At 51.4% G+C, this 19,798-nt stretch overlaps 3 protein-coding genes across 3 annotated transcripts; 2 read left to right on the top strand and 1 right to left on the bottom strand.

Annotated features, from left to right (window-relative positions):
• Nucleotides 1–4,593: 4,593 nt before the first annotated feature.
• Nucleotides 4,594–5,061, top strand: LOC100773124 (U6 snRNA-associated Sm-like protein LSm3). Its single transcript, XM_035447357.1, is given in 2 exon segments — nt 4,594–4,639; nt 4,642–5,061. Coding segments are annotated over 2 exon segments (309 nt in total). The 3' UTR covers nt 4,905–5,061.
• A 2,911-nt stretch (nt 5,062–7,972) lies between these two features.
• On the top strand, nt 7,973–8,776 carry Percc1 (proline and glutamate rich with coiled coil 1). Its single transcript, XM_035447660.1, has one exon. It carries the CDS (start codon nt 7,973–7,975, stop codon nt 8,774–8,776), a length of 804 nt encoding a protein of 267 aa, XP_035303551.1.
• Nucleotides 8,777–9,636: 860 nt separating this feature from the next.
• On the bottom strand, nt 9,637–19,657 carry Ccdc154 (coiled-coil domain containing 154). Its single transcript, XM_027424814.2, has 17 exons — nt 19,652–19,657; nt 18,634–18,956; nt 18,340–18,529; nt 18,099–18,145; nt 17,761–17,856; nt 17,304–17,427; nt 14,148–14,249; nt 13,937–14,065; nt 13,739–13,863; nt 13,304–13,430; nt 13,079–13,216; nt 11,092–11,211; nt 10,908–10,984; nt 10,535–10,652; nt 10,320–10,406; nt 9,866–10,053; nt 9,637–9,781 (listed from the first exon to the last, which is right to left on the bottom strand). The coding sequence occupies exons 1-17, from the start codon at nt 19,655–19,657 to the stop codon at nt 9,664–9,666; spliced, it is 2,115 nt and encodes a 704-aa protein (XP_027280615.1). The 3' UTR covers nt 9,637–9,663.
• Nucleotides 19,658–19,798: the final 141 nt, after the last annotated feature.

Raw genomic sequence — 19,798 nt, 5'->3', positions numbered from 1 at the left:
AGAAAAGAGTGCTACATCCTCTGGAACTGGAGTTAGAGATGGTTGTAAGCCACTGTGTGGATGCTGGGAACAGAACGCGGTCCTCTGTAAGAACAGTAAGTGCTCTGAACTGCTGTGTCATCTCTGCAGCCCCATATGTCTGTTGTTCTAAGTCACCAAGTTCACGGTGCTCAGTCACAGGACTCCAGCAACTGATACAGACATCACCTTCACATCACCCTGTTCCTGAAAGCATCTGGTCCAGGGCCATGCCCTGTATCCTTGGAGCCCATTTCTCAGCCACTGGCTCCTGAACCAACCATCCTCCCACAGACTTCTTTGGGAGGTTCCTAGCTCTTCCTAGCAGGTTCTGCTACAGGAGTCTGGCCAGGAATCTGGAGAAGATGCAGCCCTATAGTACAAGCTCCAAGATGTAATATTCCGCCAACTGTATGTGAAGCCTTTGTCTTATCTCTCAGGAACATAAACACCTCAGCCCTCATTATTGTAAAGCACACAGAGAAATTTCACAGGAAACTTAATGTCTCCCTAATGGGGAGGCAGAGGCGGCAGCCGTCAGTGTGCTTAATGGCAGGGTAATTTATTATAGCTCCACTTAAGAGCTGACATATTGGAGCTATTGATTTTCCCAGGAAAATAGATACCAGGTGCCTGGGGATAGGCAGGTCTGTAAGAGCTGATTCTGCTCTTCCAGGGTCTGAGGCCTAACAGTAGGTCCTCACTGGTAAAAGTTAGGAGACAGCGGGCAAGGAGATTTGCTGGGCCTGACCCAAAACATTGCCCAGTTTGGGGCAGATGCTAGGACATATGCTTCAGCCCCAGCCAACTCCAGAGTCCCAAAATGGCAGATGACAAGGCCAGGATGACAGGGGCTTGGCCTGGCCTTGTCCACTCACTAACTGCCATCTAGACATATAAGGCAACCATTCTAGGAAAGTGTGTCTCTCCACTGACCCAGAGGTCTTCAACCAAGCCTTACCAGAAACAGAAGCTGCAGTTCAGCCTCTACCTGCAGGACACATGGTCTGCCATGAACATGGCTGGCAGCCCAGCAGGGGTGAAGAAGCCCTTTAAGTCTCCAGATCGTCCCTACATTGACACTATCAGTCTGCCCGTGTGGCTTCCTCCCTCAGGCCTCCCACCCCCATGCCAGCCCCATAGGCCCCTCTTAGGCTTCTCTTTCCAGACAACCATATGCTCTGGTTTCTCCCCATTTTAGAACCTTCCATCCTAGCTTGTGGTTCTCCCTGTCTCTTGCCAGGCAGTGAAGAGTGTCAAAATGACTGCAGGATAAGGATAGGGCCCTGTCCATGCACACCTTCCTCTCAGCCAGTACCAGTGAACATCTCTGCACTTGGTCAGGTCAGGACCTAAAGCTGTCAAAGTTCAATGTCTGAGTTAGACAGGGGGGAGGGGTGAAGGTGTATAGTGGGCTATGGTAAAAGCTGAGCACTGGGGAGGAGGCAGACCTAGGGAGTGACACAGAGGAGACGCTGAGGCTCTGGTGTTCTTTGGTTTCCTTGTATGTGAGCTTGTGCATGTGAACTGATGTGTGCATGTGTAGTGGGAGGTGCATGGATGTGAGAAGGGCACATGTGAATGTGTCCACGCGTGTGTGGAGACCAGAGGACAACTTCAGGTGTGGTTTCTAGATGCTGTTTACCTTTTCATTTATTTTTATTTAATTTATTCATTTTGGAGACAGGGTCTCTCTATGTAGCTCTGGCTTGCCCTAGAACTCACTATGTGGACCAGGCTAGCCATAAATTCACAAAGATCTGCCTAGCTTTGCCTCCCAAGTGCCAGGATGAAAGTCTTGCGCCACCACACCCAGCCTTACCTTTTTTATTTTCTGACAGTCCCAACTGATCTGAAACTCAAGAAGTCTAGGATAGTTGGATCCTAGGGTCTGCCAATCTCTGCCTCCCTAGAGTTAAGATGACAGTCATGTACCACCACAGCCAGATTTTGGCACTGAGTTCTCTCTCTTTTTTCTGTTATGGTTTTTGAAGACAGGGTTTCTCTGTGTAGCCCTGGCTGCCTTGGAACTCACTTTGTAGACCAGGCTGGCCTTGAACTCAGAGATCTGCCTGTCTCTGCCTCGTGAGTGCTGGAATTAAAGGTGTGTGCCACCACCGCTTGGCAGCTCTGGAGTTCTTGACCTCACCTGAGCATGACCTTAACTAGGACATTGGTACAGAGGATCCCCATGCTGGGAGCCACAGGGTCCCACAAACCCATCCAGCCCATGTGCAGCCAGGACTCTCACTGTGGTGCTCCTGTTGTGCCAATGCTCATGGTGTCAGTTATTAGCTTATGTGGGAATCCCGAGAAGGGTTTGGGGTCCAGGGCAGTTTTATTGATTTGAAACTAAGCATCAGATGACATTCCAGAACCTACAAGGAATACTGGATTCCTTATGTTTTCCAGCTTCTGAAAGTCCCAGAATCCCTCGGCTCATGTCCCTTTCCGTTATCAAGCCAGCAATGAAAGCATCTTCTAGCCTCAGAGATGGTGACAACTCTGTGATGACCTTGGGGATTCTAGCTCCTTGGTGATGGCTCAATCTTTTCAGACACTCTCCTCTGCTGGGACACTCTGCCTGCCTCAGCTCATCCATTTACATCTCTGACCTCACACCAAGCTCTTCCAAAGCCCATTCTTTGGCCACACAGGTGGGCCCTTCTCCTGAGCAGAATTGTGTTGCATTTCCTCCCCCTGAAGCACCTAGCCTGAGGTCCAGAAAGTGACCAAGGCTTGACCAAGTGAGCCAGTGATGGTCTGCACCCACAGCCTCAGGATGTCTTTCCCTGCCACCAGTGCTGGGTGGAATGCAGGTCACACCTCACATGCCCTTCTGGGAGGTACTTTACCCAACTCCCTGAAGCCCTGGCTACCCCCAGCAAGGTGCAGGTATGCAGCTGTAGACCCCAGGCCCACCTGTCAGTGATGTCATCTGCCTGTTTCCATCCCTTTCCTGGGCCAACATGTCCTTCTCCCACCCAGCAGTAGAGGGTGATGTGGCTTCAGCTCAGGGCAACTGCATTCCACTCCCCCCTGCCTGGCCCTCCTGCAGGTTCGGGCTTCGGTGGGTGAGAAGGGAGTGGACGGAGGCTGAAGCAGTGCCACCCACAGCCAAGACTGGCATATGTTTTTAGATGCTGGAGTCTGGAATGGTCAGACCGTTGGGGCAGAAGTAGATGGAATTCAGAGTAGAATGGACATTCAGAGCTGGCCCTAGCCAGGCATACTTCACTCCATGGCAAAAGTCTCATCTGGTACTCGCTGGGGACATGCCCAAGTTTCCTGCCTGAAAAGAGGTAGACGAGGTCAGAACTGGCAGTATCTATGCCATCCCCTTCCCCAAGTCTTCCAGTGTCCTGTAAGTTCTATAGGTGGTCTGCCCCATGCTGACCTTCTACAGGGACCAGCTCCAGGCATACAACCTAGTCTTTAGATGTGAGCAGCTTTCTAGACATTCAAGACAAAGTGTCCGTCTTGCCTACAGGCTGTTTTGTCACAGGGTCCCTTCCTTGTAGCCTAGTGTGGCCTTGAACTTGCTAAGGATGACCTTGAACTTCAGAATCTCTTGCCTCCACCTCTCAGTGCTAGGATTATAGGCATGCAGCATCATACACAGTTCATATGGCATTGGGGATCTAACCCTGAGTTTTGGGTACACTATGTAAGCAACCTACCAATTTCAGTACATTCCCAATTCAGCCTAGCCCTTAGAGGTTCTCATTCTTAGGACTTTTCATTTCCCTATGGCTTTCCCATGCTGGGTGAGGGGTCCTGACTGCAGTGACCAGGTGTGGAGTATCTTTAGGGTTGGTTCCCCTAACCTCTTACCCTCTAGAAAGCACAAACTGACTAAAGCCATCAAGTATGTTCTTGGGGCAGGAAAAGGCTGAAGGCCATTGTAGTGTGTTGGAAGTGTCGGGGAACATACCCTCAGCCTGGAGATTAGGTTCCCAAGAGGGTTAAGCTGGCTTGAAATAAAGTGCTGTCCTTGCCTAAGGTAGGGGTGGCGTCTGGAACAAGGAAGGGGCCAGGAAGGGTAAATGTTAGCCACACCCCTCTTAGCTCCCCAGTCAGGTGAAGTGCTGGCCTTAGAGACAATCATCGAGTGCTTTGGGCCCAAGATAGTGAAAGCTATGGTGTGAGGAGACACTTTCCTGTCCTTGGAACTAGCCCCAGCAGAAGGAGCCATAGTTGACACTCGAATTCACTGGGGGCTACTTCAGGGCAGCTGAGTGCCCCAGGGGACACATTCTTCCTGGAGAGTACCTGGATCAGCTAGAATAGTGTCCCCACTAAATGCATGTCCACCCTAAACCACAGGATGTGAATATATTTGGGAAAACGTCTTTGTTGCTGTGACTAGTGAAGCTTAGGGTGTGCTGGATTAAGGTAGCCCTAAAGCCACCAGTAAACACCCTTGTAAAAGTTGCAAGCCAAGCATGGTAGTATATGCCTGCAATCCCAGCACTCAGATGGCCACTAGGTTTTGGCCAGCATAGGCTATATAGCAAGACCTTGTTCCAAGGTTTTGTTTTGTTTTGTTTTGTTTTTAAGTGAAAGCCTGGAAACATGGCGGACCATGTAGATCAGTAGCAGACTGCCAGTACCGTAGAGGAGTCCTGGATCTCATCAGGCTCAGTTTGGATGAGGGACTTTATGTGAAGATGAGAAACGCCCGAGAGCTTCGAGGCAGATTATGTGCTTATGAACAACATTTAAATATGATCCTGGGAGACATAGAAGAAGCTGTGACAACAATGATAGAGACTGATGAAGAGACATATGAAGAGATATATAAATCAACAAAATGGAACATCCCCATGCTCTTCATCTGGGGAGATGGTGTTGTTCTAGTTGCCCCTTCACTGAGAGTTGGCTAAGACAGAAGATGGTCCTGTGTAGGAAAATGGAGACTTTGCCTATGGAGATGTACAGAACACTCACATGCATTCTGATAGTCAGAAATGACCTGAGATCCCTCCACCCTCAAAGAAGTTTATTTGCAAGTAACTTATAACCTCTCCAGCTAAAATGACACATTCCTTTTTCTCCAGCCCTCCTGTCAGTGTAACCACTCTGCTCTTTTCAGGAGTGGTTTGCCCATTGTTCTTGCAGTTTCAAGTTGTTTTTCTTCAAATTAAATTTGATGTCCCTTTTTTTATTAAAAAAAAAGTGAAAGCCTGTGTGAAGATGACAGCATTGATGGTAATGACAGGCTTCAAGATAAGGAATACCAAGTGGCTGGCAGCCCTAGGATCTCCTCAACTTTCCAGAAGGAACCAGCCTTGCTGACATCTCAGTTTGGACTCTGGCCTCCAGGAGGACAAAGAACAATGTCCTGTTGTTCTAAAACCACCCACTTTGAGATCAGTGATTAAGGAAGCCAGAGGAAGCTAATACACCACCAGAAAGGCAGAGAGGACCTCAGGAGTACTGGAGACAGCAGGCAGACATTAGAGCCCCCCGACTCTGCTTAGGTGCAGGAGCATCCAGAAGGCTTCCAACCAGAGAATGGAGGTGCCTTGTGCCAACCCCACAAAGGATGCTCAGGAAAGCAGTTGGTTAAGCAGTCTGACTACAATTACAGCTGGGTTTCTGGGCAAGTGGGTGGCAGCCACCATGAGAGTCGTCCTCACAGTCTTTACTGGGTTGGTTGACATGATTATGGCTGATTTCAGCTGCACAAAGGCCCAGAGACTGGAGGAGCTTGGAAGGGATCACAAGGGCTGCAAGTGTTAGCTCCTGTCTTGGACATGGTGGATGGTTGCATATACTCAGTACCTTCCCCCTGCTCCATGTCCTGTTGCTACATAGCGTAGTTTATAGCATGCACTGCAGGCAGGATGTCCTCTGGAGAGGCGTACTCCAGAACTCAAAATAGCATGAAATTTAATTTTCCGCCTATTTGACAAGGCTTGGATGGGGCCCCAATCAGCAGCACAGATAAGGGTCCTCGGGTCCAGGGTGTGGGCCAGCTGGGCCTGAGGCAAACACTCCATGGTCCCCAGGCAGGCTGCGTGCAGGTGAGGCAGTCTTCGGGCACTCCCCCCGCGGAGCTCTGGTTGCTGGGCGCTAAAGCAAACGGGATATGTTTGCCCAGTCTGCGATGACAATGCCGTTGCCAAATATTTGCCAGCCTCAGGCAGTTGTAGAGCCCAGCTATAAATGCTTGCACCCCAGGTGGAGGTGGGCCTGCTGAGTGAGCGCTGCAGTTCCAGTCAGGTAGGAGCCTGGGTGTGTGGGCTGGAGTCTTCTGGGATGGCGAGGAGGGACAAGGGGGGAATTCCTTCCATAGGGAATATGTCTGCATTGAGCTCTCCATTAGGAGTCATCCTCACAGACAAGTGTCATGACCATTGGGCACCTCCTGGGACAGAGGGATCCAGCAAAGTAGGACATTGATGTGGTCAGTCTCTGCTTCCCAAACTCAGGGTTTCAGGATAGCAGGGAGGGGCTGTGCAGTTTGACCCTGGGGAATCTGACCAAGGGGCCATTCATACCCAGGCCTCTGAGAGACAGATCATCTTCTGACACACCTAAGATATTCCCCTTTCTCTGTGAAGAGAGCCTGGTGACTCTAGGATCCAGATCTAGCCACTTCAGGGTTTCTAGCCAGGAAGAGCCATATTACTCTCCCAACCACCTCCTCTTCCTTAGGCTCAGTAGTTGTCTTTAGGTCTTTTTGGATCTGCACAGCAATCCGTGGGGTTCACTCCTTTAGGAATCCTTCATCTGTCCCTATAACCCTTAGCAGGAGGTTTGGGTGGGGGACATTCAGGTATCCTCACATTGTGGTCAGGTATCAAATTAAAACCCAGGGCTAGCTGGGCGTGGTGGCTCGTGCCTATCATCCCTGCATTCAGGAGGTAAAGGCAGGGTTGATGCAGGTTCTCCCAAGTAGGTCTCCTTTCTTTTTCTCTCTCTTTTTTTTTCTAGACAGTTTCTCTGTATAGCCATGGTTGTCCTGGTACTCACTCTGTAGACCAGGCTGGCTTCAAATCCTGAGATCTGCTTGCCTCTGCCTCCTGAGTACTGAGATTAAAGGCATGTGCCACCATGCCTGGTTTGAGGACCCCTCTCCCTTTTTTTTCAAAACAGGGTTTCTCTGTGTTGCCCTGGCTGTCCTGAAACTCACTCTGTAGACCAGGCTGGCCTCAAACTCACAGATATCCACCTACCTCTGCCTCCTGAGTGCTGGGATGAAAGGCACACACCACCACTGTCCAGCTAGATGCTTTTCTTTAAAAAACAAGAATCCCTACTCAGGAATGGTGGCACATGCCCTTAATCCCAGAACTCTGGAGGCAGGGACAGGCAGGTCTGTGTGAGTCTGAGGCCAGTCCAGTTTACATAGCAAGTTCCAGGACAGCCAGGACTATGAGAGAGACCCTATCTCAAAACAAAAGAAAACCAAACCAAAGCAGGAAAAAAAAAAAAAAAACTAAACCCCTACAATGTCCCTCCTCAGAAAAGAACTGCAGGCAGAGCTGTGACTGTAGCTAGGTAAGAACCAGGTTGGGTGGGGCTTTTTGACTGCCACAGCCCTTGAAGCTCCCCACAGCATCTGCCAGTGTTCTGGACCGGTGAAGGTGCTGTCCTGTCTCCACAGTGATCCCTGCCTATCCAGGTAGTACTTCTCTCTCTAGGACTTCTGCCTCTCCTACCATATTCTGTGGCCTGAGTGACCACAGCTGTGGTGGTTCTAATAGTTCCTCTGTACCACGATGGCCCCACCTACACCAGAGGATCCTGTCCACCTATCTCCCTGAGTTCAGGAGGCCCAGGGATCAGGAGAGGAAAGAACGAGGCAGCCTTTCCCGGGTCACACATTCAGGCTGTGTCCAGTGGGCACTGCCAGTCCTAACTTGCCAGCTCACCCCTTTACTTCCCTCCTAGCTTGTGTCTGCTACCCCAGGACCATCCCCCAAATTTGGGGGACCTCAACAAGATGGCTGCTGGTGTGATACGGTCTGTCTGTGACTTCCGGTTGCCCCTACCATCACATCAGCCCTTCCTGCCCACAGATCTGGAGGTTCCAGAAACTTCTGAAGAAGAAGAAGAGGAGGAGGAAGACGAGGAAGAGGGATACCAGGAGCTGCAAGATGAGGGGCCACAGGACTGCAGCCCAGACTCCCAGAGCTCAGGAGTGGCCCCCCAGAGTCCCAGCAGTCCTGAGACCCCAATGCAGCTGCTGCGCTTCTCAGAGCTTATCAGTGGCGACATTCAGCGGTACTTTGGACGAAAGGACACAGGGCAAGACCCAGATGCCCAAGATGTCTATTCTGACAGCCAACCAGCCAGCTGCTCTGCCCGGGACCTGTACTATGCTGACCTGGTACGCCTGGCCCAGGATGGGTCCCCAGAGGATGAGGAGGCTGCTGAGCTCAGTGTGCATGTGCCTGGGGGGCCTGAGGGTCAGGTGCACAGGCTGGGCCACAGAGGAGACAGGGTGCCACCGCTGGGCCCCCTGGCTGAGCTCTTTGACTATGGGCTTCGGCAGTTCTCCAGGCCCAGAGTGTCAGCTTGTCAAAGACTGAGGCTAGAGCGTAAGTATAGCCACATTACCCCCATGACCCAAAGGAAATTGCCTTCATCCTTCTGGAAGGAGCCTGTACCCAACCCACTAGGCCTACTGCATCCTGACACACCAGATTTTAGTGATCTGCTGGCCAGCTGGTCTGCTGAGAGTAGCTCTGAGCTGCAGAGTGGAGGCCCCCAGGCCCTGGAGGGAACACAGCTTACTGAGGTGTAGTGAGTAGGCAGGGAAGGGGTGTGCTAAGGCAGTGGTGACCCTTGCTAAGACACCCAGCCTCTTCTTCCTGTAGCCCAGGCACCTCTCTCATGGGTCTATCCAAGTAGCAATGTACTTGGCTCTTACCTCAAGAGGAAAGCAGACCCAAGAGGATCTCAGCTTATCCTGAGCCTGGAATTGCTGCCACCAGCACTGGATAGGGAGAGCAAATGCTTGTCTAGACCTGGCCATATCTGGCTACAGCTCTTGAAGGACCCGGCTATATACAGCAGGCCTCAGAACTCTTCCCTCAGGCACGAACTGTGAGTCACTTGCACACATGTCCCTCTGGGGAGACCCATTCTTTACCAGGCTAGCTCCAAGATTCAAGGTGGCAAAGGGTAGCTGGGTTGGGGACCAAACAAGGCCAGCCTTCTCCACTGTCTCTCTCTGTAGGGCCAGAGCTGATGATTCTATGTGCCATCTCCTCAGCAAGGCTGGTAGCAAGGACTGGGAGCTTCATGCAAAGTGCAGGTTTTCTTGAGAGGCTAGAAGAGGGTCACTGCTCGATCACACAAAGAAACATACATGCTGATTCATGCTCACAAGTGGCTTCCTCGGTGGCATTTCAGTGTTAATGGGCAGCTAGGCAAGGGTGAGGCTGATCTGAGGACCCTCACAGGCAGCTGGGGTGGGTCCTGACAGGTGTGGCCTAGGAAAGGTGATAAAAGTGCCTGGGGCTAAGCAGGGCAGGATGGATCCTTCAGGGTCAAACAACCTGGGCCTTCTGATTTTGCTCCCTCTCACTGCTTGATGCCCTTGCCAGGCCTATGAGCCGTGGAAAAGTTATTCTATCAGATAGCAAGAGACTCTGGCTCCAGTAGGTAAAAAAACTGGCGTGTTTATTTCTAGGACAGGGTCAGAGACATGATCTCAGCTGCAGGCTTCCAGTGGGTCATCGCTGAGATTGTTCTTGGCCTTTGCTGGGCCACCAAGTTCAAGAGGACTGTCTTCCATTGAAGCCACCTGCCAGAGACACAGCTCATACACAACATGCCTCCTTGTGGCTGGGCTGCTACCCTTGGGAGACCCAGGCTCTCAGCTGCCCACCTCACAGCCTGATACAAGCCCCAGGAGTTCACAGGAAGCAGCTCGCCCAGGGCTAGGTCCTTGATGAAGAACCGCTGCCTCACCAGGGACATGAAGACCCGCTTGCTGCCCAGTGTCAGTGGCCAGGGGCCCTCCTCACTCCACAAGCTCAGCATGCTCTCACGCAGAGTTGCAATTTCCTCTGTGCGCTGCAAATGTAGAGGTAGCATGTTAACAGGACTCATGGCGGGGGGTGGGGGGGGAGACAACTGCAGAGAAACGGGGATTGGATCACAGGTGGGCAGAAGATGTGTGTATGTGGGAATATCTTCTGTGGAGGAAGCCCAGCAGTAGGCCCTCATCTCCAGGAAACACTGTCCAGCACCACCCAGCTAGCAAACTGCCTGGTCCCCATGGAGACGGGAGAAGAGAGACTTGGGGCGAGAGGTCAGTGGTTCTTCAAGTTTCTTCTCACCAGCTTGGTCTCGTTATTAAACTTCAGGTTCTGGATGGTCTTGTTGGCCTGGAGGCTGTTCTCTAACTTTATTATTTGCTTCTGAAACTAAACACAGCTCCAATCATGGGTAGACATGGACTGCTGATGTCCAGATGTACCCATTACTACAGAATCACCAACATTTGGAGGTTAGGGAAATGGATGCAAGTGGCCTCCTGGGGCCCAAAGGATACCGTGGCCAGCTGGCCCTGGATCTCCGCAATCTTCCGTCCAGGGTTCTCCTCCTTCAGAAACTGCACAGACATCAGCAGGGTGGCTAGCTCCTGTCGCACAGCCTCAACCTCAGACTCTCTGTGGGCACCAAGGGCTGGTTGTAGGGGAGTCCCAGAGCCCAAGGAAGAAGGCAAGACTATCTATCGCAGGGCTAAACTTGAGAGTGCATACAGGCTATACCACAGGAGATAGAGCTCAGAGTGGGACTGGTTGGGGACAAGGCAAACACTGGTGCAGAGGTGCAGGGCTTAGAGGAGTACTGTGGGGATCAGTGACAATCAAGAGGTCCCAACTTTCTGTGCTTCCCAGTGGCCTGGGAGGCTTCAAACTCACCTGGTCTTGCCTTCAGCAGAGATCTTCAGGTCCACATCACTCTTGAGAAGAACACACTTGTTGCAGATACTTTCTATCTGAAATGTGGAAGATGTAGGAACCCCAAATGACTCAGCATAGCCACTTGGGAGTACCAGGCTAGCTCAAGCACAGCCAAGGCTAGCTGCACCCCGGCCTTACCCACCTGCTGGGGCAGGCTGTTCACTTTTTCTTGCATCTCCTGCAAGTGAGCTGAGATCTCTTTCAGGCATTGGGTCAGACTCTGCAGGGAATCCTGCTCCACGCCTTCCCATGCAGTCTGCACCTACAATTTCAACATCCAGTGAGGGATGGTACACAAACAGGGCTGACTGAAGCCAGAGGCAGAGTGTCTGACTCTAAGCATGTTTGTATATAGACCTGCATCTTGGCATGGTTTGTATATACACAGCCTGGCCAGACACTGCAGAGGACAGAGATGCCAGACCTATGGTCTTCCCAGCCAACAAAGCCATCCAGCTGAACAGAACCATGTTGTTGAGGAGGTGACAGCTGGCAGTGAGAGGAATAGAGAAGAGACTGGCCACACTGTAGGAGGGTACAAACATTGTGGTCAAAGGACCCTGTTGGCAGTTACTCTTTCTGGCCGTACATGCCCAGAAGGGATGCGGAGCCAGCCAAAGTTGGGGGATCTAGAGGTGTATATTCACAGGAGCTATAAAGGAGAACAGCCCATGTCTGTCAGCATAGGAGCAAGCAAAGCATGGCCTGTCCCCTTGTGGGAATGTTACCCAGCTGTAAAGGGATAAAGCATGGGTCCACACAACAGCGATGACCCATGAAGGCAACTCAAGAGAGAAGGCTGAGATGACAGGGCTGGGATGAAGGGCCTACAGCACACAAATCAGAGCTGGAGGGGGAGAAGAGAGACTGTTAGACTCTGGGGTTTCTATCTGAAGTAATGAGATAGCTTTGGCTGATAGCTTTTCTATGGATGTACTAAAACCATTGTGTTTTAGTTAGGGTTAGGGCTGAGCTCAGACACATGATCCTAACACTCAGGAGGCTAGGCAGGAAAATTGACTATCAGGCCAGCCTAGGCTACATGGCAAGATCCTCTCTTAACACACAAAACAAAATGGGAGGAGGTGAGGGGTGGGAGGAAGCAAGGGGGGCAGGAAGAGGGGTGGGAGGGGGAGAACTGTGGTTGGAATGTAAAATGAAATAAAAAATAAAAAAATCGGAAAAACAAAACAACAATAAAAAAAATAACGGGCTGAAGGAATGGCTCAGCAGTTAAAAGCACTTGCTGCTCTTCCAGAGGACTGGAGTTTGGTTCCCAGTATCCATGTTGGGTGGCTCACAATCACTTTAACTTCAGCTTCAGGAGATTGACACCCTCCTTTGGTCTGAGCACTCACACACATAAAATATATATAAAAGAAACTCAAATAAAATATAAAACCAAACAAAACCCAGTTTTTTGTTTTGTTTTGTTTTCCGAGACAGGGTTTCTGTGTGTAACAGCCCTGGCCATCCTGGCACTCACTTTGTAGACCAGGCTGTCCTCAAACTCACAGAGATCCACCTGCCTCTACCTCCTGAGAGCTGGGATTAAAGGTATGTACCACCACTGCATGGCAAAAGGTGATTTTTTTTTTCTTTTTCAAGCATGGTTTCTTTTTTTTTAATACTTTATTTAACTTTATTTTATGTGCATTGGTGTAAGGATACCAGATTCCCCTGGAACTGGAGTTACAGATAGGTGTGGGTACTGGGAATAGAACCCAAGTCCTCTGGAAGAACAGCCACTGCTCTTAACCCCGGAGCCATCTCTCCAGCCCCCATCAAGCAGGGTTTCCAGGTTGGCCTGGAATTCATTGTGTAGACCAGGCTGGCCTAGAACTCACAGAGATTCACCTGCCTCTTTCTCTTAAGTGCTGGGATTAAAGCAAACAGCCACCACTGCTGGGCTGAAAGAGGAATTGTTGGAAGGAAGGAGACAGAAAGAGGACAGAGAGAGAGAGAGAGAGAGAGAGAGAGAGAGAGAGAGAGAGAGAGAGAGAGAGAGAGAGACGTGCATGGCAAGGGGCCAAGATTACTGGAGCCACTCTGCCTGATTCAGAGGATCAGGTCTCTACCCTTGGTCCCATCATCTTTACTGCCCTTCCTTATGGGCCTGTCCACCTCACCTGAGACAGCTTCAGGCCTAATGTTTGCTCCTGCAGGTCTAACTTCCAGTTCAGAGCTAGACAGTGGTCACTCAGGTCCTTCAGCTGCTGCTCCAGCCGGGCCATCGACCCCTCTAGGACCTGGCTCTTCTCTTGGAGCTGCACAAGACAGCATGGGGTCGGGGGTCTCTGGCTAGATGCCTGCATACACCACTCCTGCTGACCACCACACCCTCAGCCGCTTACCAGCTGCAGTTCGCTCTGCATTTCCTGCTGGGCTAGCTTGCCAGCCATCTGCACAGCCTCCAGATTCTCGTGGACATACGAGGCCAGCTCCCCAGCCTGGTTCTCCTCCAAGCTCACCTTGGCCTCCCTGCATATCGATGCTCAAATTGTCCCTTAGCACTGGTCAGTGAGGAGACCTGGTTGCTAGCTCTGGGACCTTCCAGGTAATTTCATGAACCAGAGGATGGGTGCTATCAAGAAGGGGCTCTGTGTGAGGGTCAGGGTGGAGGAACAGGAGCTCTAGCAGAGGCCCGCTAGTCTGTCATAACATGTCCAACTGGCCTAATGTTTAACTTACAGCTGTAGGGGTTGTGGCAGGGCATTCCCCAGTTGAACCCAGCCAGTGGTTAGCTGAGCAAGGGACTGGGTGGCCTACTGTCCTAACATGACACCTACCGAGCTTTCTGTTCAGCCAGCAGGACACGATTCAGTGACACCTGGTTCTGTCGCACAAACTTGGTCAGATAGACCACAGCTTTGTCCAGGCCCCGGCACTGCTCCAGCAGGCGACCCTCCTCCTCCTGCTGTGGCAGAAGTGGCCCTGAGCCTTGGCGACTAACCCATCTCCCACCCCACCTGGCCACCCAGGCCCACCTCACTATGTATCTGCAAGGCCCGCAAACGCTCCTCTGTCAGTTCATGTAGCTTCTTCCAGTGGCTTTCCAGTTCCTCTCGAAGGCTGCTTTCTGCCATGAGCCGTGTGCTCTCTGAAGATTTCATTCTCTGTGGAGATAGCACTGGCTGCTGTGAATTTGTGACCCACCTGGGCAATCCATGAGGACACTGGGCCCCGCCAGGCTCTCACCTGCTCCATGGCCAGGAAACACTTCTGCAGAAAACTGCATAGTTTGGCCTCCCTCTTTAGGAATCGGATGCTCATCTCCTCACCGAATTCAGTTACCTGGTCCTGGGAGGGGTCACATAGTCACCTGAAGCTTCCCCACTGGACATCCTTCCATGCCTGGTGTATCCATTCTCTCATCCAGGTCGCACACACACACACACGCACACACACACACACACACACACACACACACACACACACACACACACCATGTTCCCAATCCCTGTATAGCCAGGCTTCATGCTTTGGGCTGATAGGATCCACTGTACTCGGAACACTAGCTCATGGGCCAGGAAGGGACCTAAAGGTCAAGGTCACAGGAGTCCAGACAATTAAGCCCACATTCAGAGCCCTAGTGTATCCAGAGAAGGTTGTGTAATGGGCACCGAAATCCATGCTGAGCTGGAGTTTCATTAAGAGAAGCAGGTGTGAAAACACCCCCATTATGTGAGAGCATCCCCATCCATGAGGGAACACCCCATGCTCAGGCCTCATCAAGGGGTGGGACGGAAACTATATGTAATCCTTTGCCTTCTCTCTATGCTGCTCTCCTGCTGCTCTGAGGGTCTGAAGGCACAGGACAGAGGTTCAAGGCCCAACCCAGCCTTCTGTCCCTCCACCTCATACCCTCTGTACAGTTGTCTCCTTTAGGACTTGACATAGCCAGTGCCATTATGGAGTTGACCAACTGTGGTGATCTCTTGAGATCTTGATCCACAGTCATGGCCATGAGAAACATCTCTAAGAAGATAGCTCTGTCTATGGGAATGGGGCTAACAGTCCCTCTGGGAGGAAGGAGGGAGAGTCACAAGACCTTTCTATGACATTACAACCACCACTTCCTCCTGTCCAACTACTCCCACATTAGAGGATAGAAATGGTAAAATTTTGATGGTGAGGTCATGGGGACTTTTTGGTGTTGCACCACCTGTGTTACCCATGTTGCCTGTAAGAAGCCCCAGTAAGCTTATTTATTTGTCTGCCAACCTGGACTTAGAATCTCTCTGTAACCCTGTTGGCTCCTTCCCTATTTGTAGTGAAATAATGTTTCTCTTATGTCTCCCCAGGAGACATAAGGTCAGGATTTGACAAAGCTGAATGTGTGTGGCACATGCCAGTAATTCCAGCACTGGAGGCTGACGTCCACAGGAGGGTTGAGGTTAGCCAGAGCTTTGCAATGAGCTCTCACCTCCCTACACATGCCAAAGAGAAGTCATAAGAAACCTGCTTCACAGTATCCATTTAACTCTGATCTCCTATGGCCACAGGCCTCTCCTGCCAACAGGCCCAGGTCTCAGACCCTGGGCTGTAGTCTGGGAGAAGGTGGCTCTCAGGGAAGTTTTAACATCATCTGAGCCACTGCTGGTCCCTTCCCCTGTAGGAAGAGAGCCTGAAACAGTGTTGGCCACTTTTTCTCTTTTGGGAGGGAAGGGACATTTCAAGACAGGGTTTCTCTGTGTAGTCCTGGCTGTCCTAGAACTTACTCTATAGACCAGGCTGGTCTCTGGTTCCTGAGTGCTGGGATTAAAGGTGTGTACCACTACCGCCAGACTTTCTTTTTTTTTTCCTGTTTTTTTTTTTTTTTTTTTTCCTTGAGACAGGGTTTCTCTGTAGCTTTTGGAGCCTGTCCTGTAACTTGCTCTGTAGGCCAGGCTGGCCTTGAACTTACAGAGATCTGTCTGCTTCTGCCTCCAGACTGCTGGGATTAAAAGCATGTGCCAGCACCACCTGGCTATTTTGGGGGTCTATGAGACCCTATCTTAAAAGAAAAATAAGATTTTTTTTAAGATAGGGTCTCATAGAGCCCAGGCCGCTCTCATATTTGTCATGCAACAGAAGATACTGAACTTCTGGTCTAGTCTCTAGCTGCCAAGGGTTACAATTACAAGCATGTGCCACCACACTCAGTTTTAGGGGTGCCAGCAGTTGAGTCCAGAACTTTGTGCATGCTAGGCCAGCACTCCATAAACTGAGCTACACACCTATCCCTCAGCCACTTTTTCTGAAGGATCAGACAGCAAACATTTCAAGCTTGCAGGGTCTCCCCTGAAGCCTCCCAACTCTTGTCCAAAGTTGCCACTGTCATATGTTAAACAAATGTTCATGACTCAAAAGCCTTATTATAAAAACAGGTATTGGGGCCGGGCGTTGGTGGTGCATGCTTTTAATCCCAGCACTCGGGAGGCAGAGGCAGAGGATTTCTGTGAGTTCGAGACCAGCCTGGTCTACAAAAGTTAGTTCCAGGACAGCCTCCAAAGACACAGAGAAACCCAGTCTCGAAAAACCAACCAACTAAACAAACAAAAACAAACAAAAAACAGGTATTGGGGTGTAAAGTCCTGACACCATTGCAGAAGAGCCCTCGAAGGTCCTGAACCCTCCCTGCCTAGTATACCAGGAATCCTAAGCTCCTGTGCTCTCTATGATGCCAACGTATTAGCTTCCCAGAAGCTCTGAGGGGAATGCCAGTACATCTGGGCAGCCAAATTATGCTGGGACAGCTGGAAGCACTCAGTATGCCCTGCCCATCCCATCCCATGAGGAGCCTGGACATACAGAACAGCAGCTGTAGTCACTGGTCTCTATTTAGAGCCAAGGAACTGGGTGGCAGGCATGTGTAACCATTCTTCAGCCCCATGAGGCCCCTCTTATGGGTACCAAGCAGAAGGGAAAACATGCTGCCCTGGGAATTTGTGGCTCCTACTTGAGGGAAATGCTAAAACTGAAAATAGCTGCACAAGGGGCTTTAGGACCAGATGTCCTTTTCTGATAGTTCACTGAGATGGTAAGAAGCCCCTTTTCCTGTACGTGGCTCTGTTCCCCCAAACTATAGCTACACATCACTTGAAACGCGGCTGTGTGACAGCAGAAGTTTTCAATGCCTTAGAACAAAGGTAAGGTCAGGGAATGGGCAATGCCAGGTGGGATGGGAGGTTACCACATCAGACAGAACAGTACTGGGAGCCTTATCTTTGATAGCGTGCAGACTGACACAAACAACTGCAGGAAGGGAGACCCACTGATGGCAAGGCCATAGGCTAGGGACACTGGAGGTCTATTCAGACACTTTTTGATGACTCCTGCCTAGGCTAGCGAGGCTTGGCTTTCAAGAGGTACCTGCATCTTGGCCAACCCAAGGTCCACCTTTTGGTTGATGTCCTCCTGGTTCTTTTGTAGGGTGCTGCAGGCTGCTTCCCGGCCCTTCTCCTCTTGCCTAAGCAAGTCAGTCAGCTTGGTCACCCTAGAGGCAGTAGGTGTGGTGACATCAACTCAGCTGGGGAAACACCCGGAGGCTGGTGGGCTTTGGGACCCTAGGTTCTTCTTAGGCTAGGGAGCACAACCTGCCCAGGTAACACATGGAAGGGTCCCTAGTGAGGGCTAGTGGCCAAATGAAAGAGAGCAGGAAGGCGGGGGGGGCAGGGGGGGCGCAGTCAGCAGTGCGGCACTAATGGCCGAGGATGGCCCGCTGGTGGCACTAGGGCAAAGGGCAGGTAGGACCTCAGCCTCAGTCAGGTCTGAAACTCCTAATGTTTATACTAAACTGGTTTGGAGTCAGTTCAGGGAATTGGCCCACCTGAGGTTTATCTCCTGCTCGGAACATTTCCGCTCTGAGTCCTGTAGCACCTGTGTCCTCCTGATCTGTGTCAAAGCTTCTCGGACCTCCACCAGCCTGGGATAAGGAGTTGCCCTGCCAACCCCAGAGCAACTAGGGAGCATTTATTGCCATAGGTCTAGCCACGGGGCCCTGCAACCAGCCTCCCACCACCTGTACAGAACCCAGTCTGAGTTGGACTATTATAGGTATCATCTACTTAAAAAAAGACACCCTCATGGGCCCTAACACCAGCCACTCCAGGGACGCATGGGTCCCAGTCCCTCCCACTGAAGCTTATGCTTGTCTCTGTTGTGTACCTTTTGTCCAGGACTTGTATCTGGTTCTGGCTCTGGGGCCCAGACAACTGCAAAGGAGGCGGAAAGAGGGACTAGGCAGGCCAAGTTTGCTGCCTAAAGTCCCTCCAGTACTGATGCAGGTGGATGTGTAGGAGCCAGGGCATGGAACCACTGAATTAGTAGGGTCAGGGTCCAGGAAGCTGTTCCAAGCACAAGGAAAAGGGTGGCTTGCTTATGTCTGCTGCTTGGCCCAATGTCTTACCTCTAGCGCCTCCTTCTCAGGGCTCCAAGCTGCCTGCTGCACTTCTTGCCTCAGCTGTCGCAGCTCTGAGGCCTGCAGCTGCACACGAGCACGAACCTGCAGCAGCTCACGGAGCAGGCCCAGTGTGGCATGCTCACAACGTTCCTTGTGTCTCCTCAGGCGAACCACCTCAGCCTGCAGCTCAGCTACCCTGGTCAGGGCCAGAGCAGCCTGGTCAAACAAACTGTGCCTCTCTCGGAGGTTAACTCCTCAGTGTGCCATCTTTCCCTGTATCTCATACTCTGTGAAACTCACCACTGCTCCAGCTGTTTCCGCTGCTTAGGAGTGTCATGTTCAGGGACCAAGGAGCTGGATTCCCGGCTACCACACTCATACCTCTCTGAGGTCTCCACACTCAAGGGCTTGGGACTGGCTAGGCCTTCTGTTAAGAGAAGCTGCAGGTCCTCGAGCGTGACTGTGCTCAGTTGTGAAGGTGAAAGTCCTAGTGAGGGGCTGTCCGCTGGCTCTAGAAGGAGGCACCTTGGGAGCTTATGCTCAGGAACAGTAGCAGTCCCTGTAATCTTGCTCAAATGCCATCCTGAACCCAGCTCTTGCTGAGTCAGAGACCAACCAGCTTGCTAGAGGTTCAGATAAGAGGGGTTGAGGGCCGGGAGGAAGGACACAGTTCTGGGAAGCAAGAGTAGCAAGCTTTCTACCTGGCCAGCTCTATCAGCCCCTGTAAGGTTCAGAAGAGGGACAGCTCTGCATATCCCCCCCGGCCCCACTCACCTGACATGGCTTCACCAGCAGTCACCACCTGTAGCTCAGGTTACAATATCAGTGCCTATGTGGCTGCCCAGAGCTGGACATTAAGGCCAGGGTGGCTGAGAGGTGGGTTGGAGGGAAGCAAGTAACTAAGGTCAGGAAGCTGCAGGGACTGGGGATTGGTAGAGATAGAAGGCTTTGGGCCAGAGTAGGCAAGGACTTAAGCGGCTGTGGTACTTAGGGAGGTGAGGGTGAAAAGGGGAGGTCTTTGGGAAGAAGATGGGAATGGAGACTGTGGACCTTTGGGAGAAGATGAGTCAGAAGAGGCTGTGGACCCCCGAGAGCAGTTGAAGTATGAGGTAGTGGGCTCCTGCCCTTATACCTGCCTCCAAATGAGTTAGTCTAGAACCTTCTTTTTCTCACCAGAACCCTATGACTTCATGCCCAACTGCCAATGGAACCTGAGTCCTCATCTACCCTGTCCTGCAGCCTCCCTAACTTCTGATTCCTGAAAGGATGTAGGGGGACTATGAGGCATCCCTCTTGAAAAGGGCCTCTTCTGGGTTACGGCCATGGTGAAGAGGTTGTCCAGGAATCTTCACAGGTGCTTGAGTCACACACACATAGAGCAGAAAGTGAAGGTCCTAGGCAAATGGGACATAGTCAGCACTGCATCTAAGAGCAGAGACACCCAGAGGGTAAGATAGCAACCACA

This window comes from Cricetulus griseus, chromosome 7 (assembly GCF_003668045.3).
Source record: "Cricetulus griseus strain 17A/GY chromosome 7, alternate assembly CriGri-PICRH-1.0, whole genome shotgun sequence".
Taxonomy (NCBI): Eukaryota; Metazoa; Chordata; class Mammalia; order Rodentia; family Cricetidae; genus Cricetulus; species Cricetulus griseus.
Note: the sequence above shows the minus strand (reverse complement) of the source record. Positions and strands in the feature narration are given on the sequence as shown.

Excerpts from the sequence above, each read along its gene's own strand:
- Percc1 (XM_035447660.1), top strand. The coding sequence starts at position 7,973 with ATGGCTGCTGGTGTGATACGGTCTGTCTGTGACTTCCGGTTGCCCCTA.
- Ccdc154 (XM_027424814.2), bottom strand. Across the intron at positions 11,212-13,078 it reads TAGGCCTGAAGCTGTCTCAG|GTGCAGACTGCATGGGAAGG; the intron begins GTGAGGTGGACA and ends TTGAAATTGTAG. Across the intron at positions 10,653-10,907 it reads TCTGCTGAAGGCAAGACCAG|AGAGTCTGAGGTTGAGGCTG; the intron begins GTGAGTTTGAAG and ends TGGTGCCCACAG.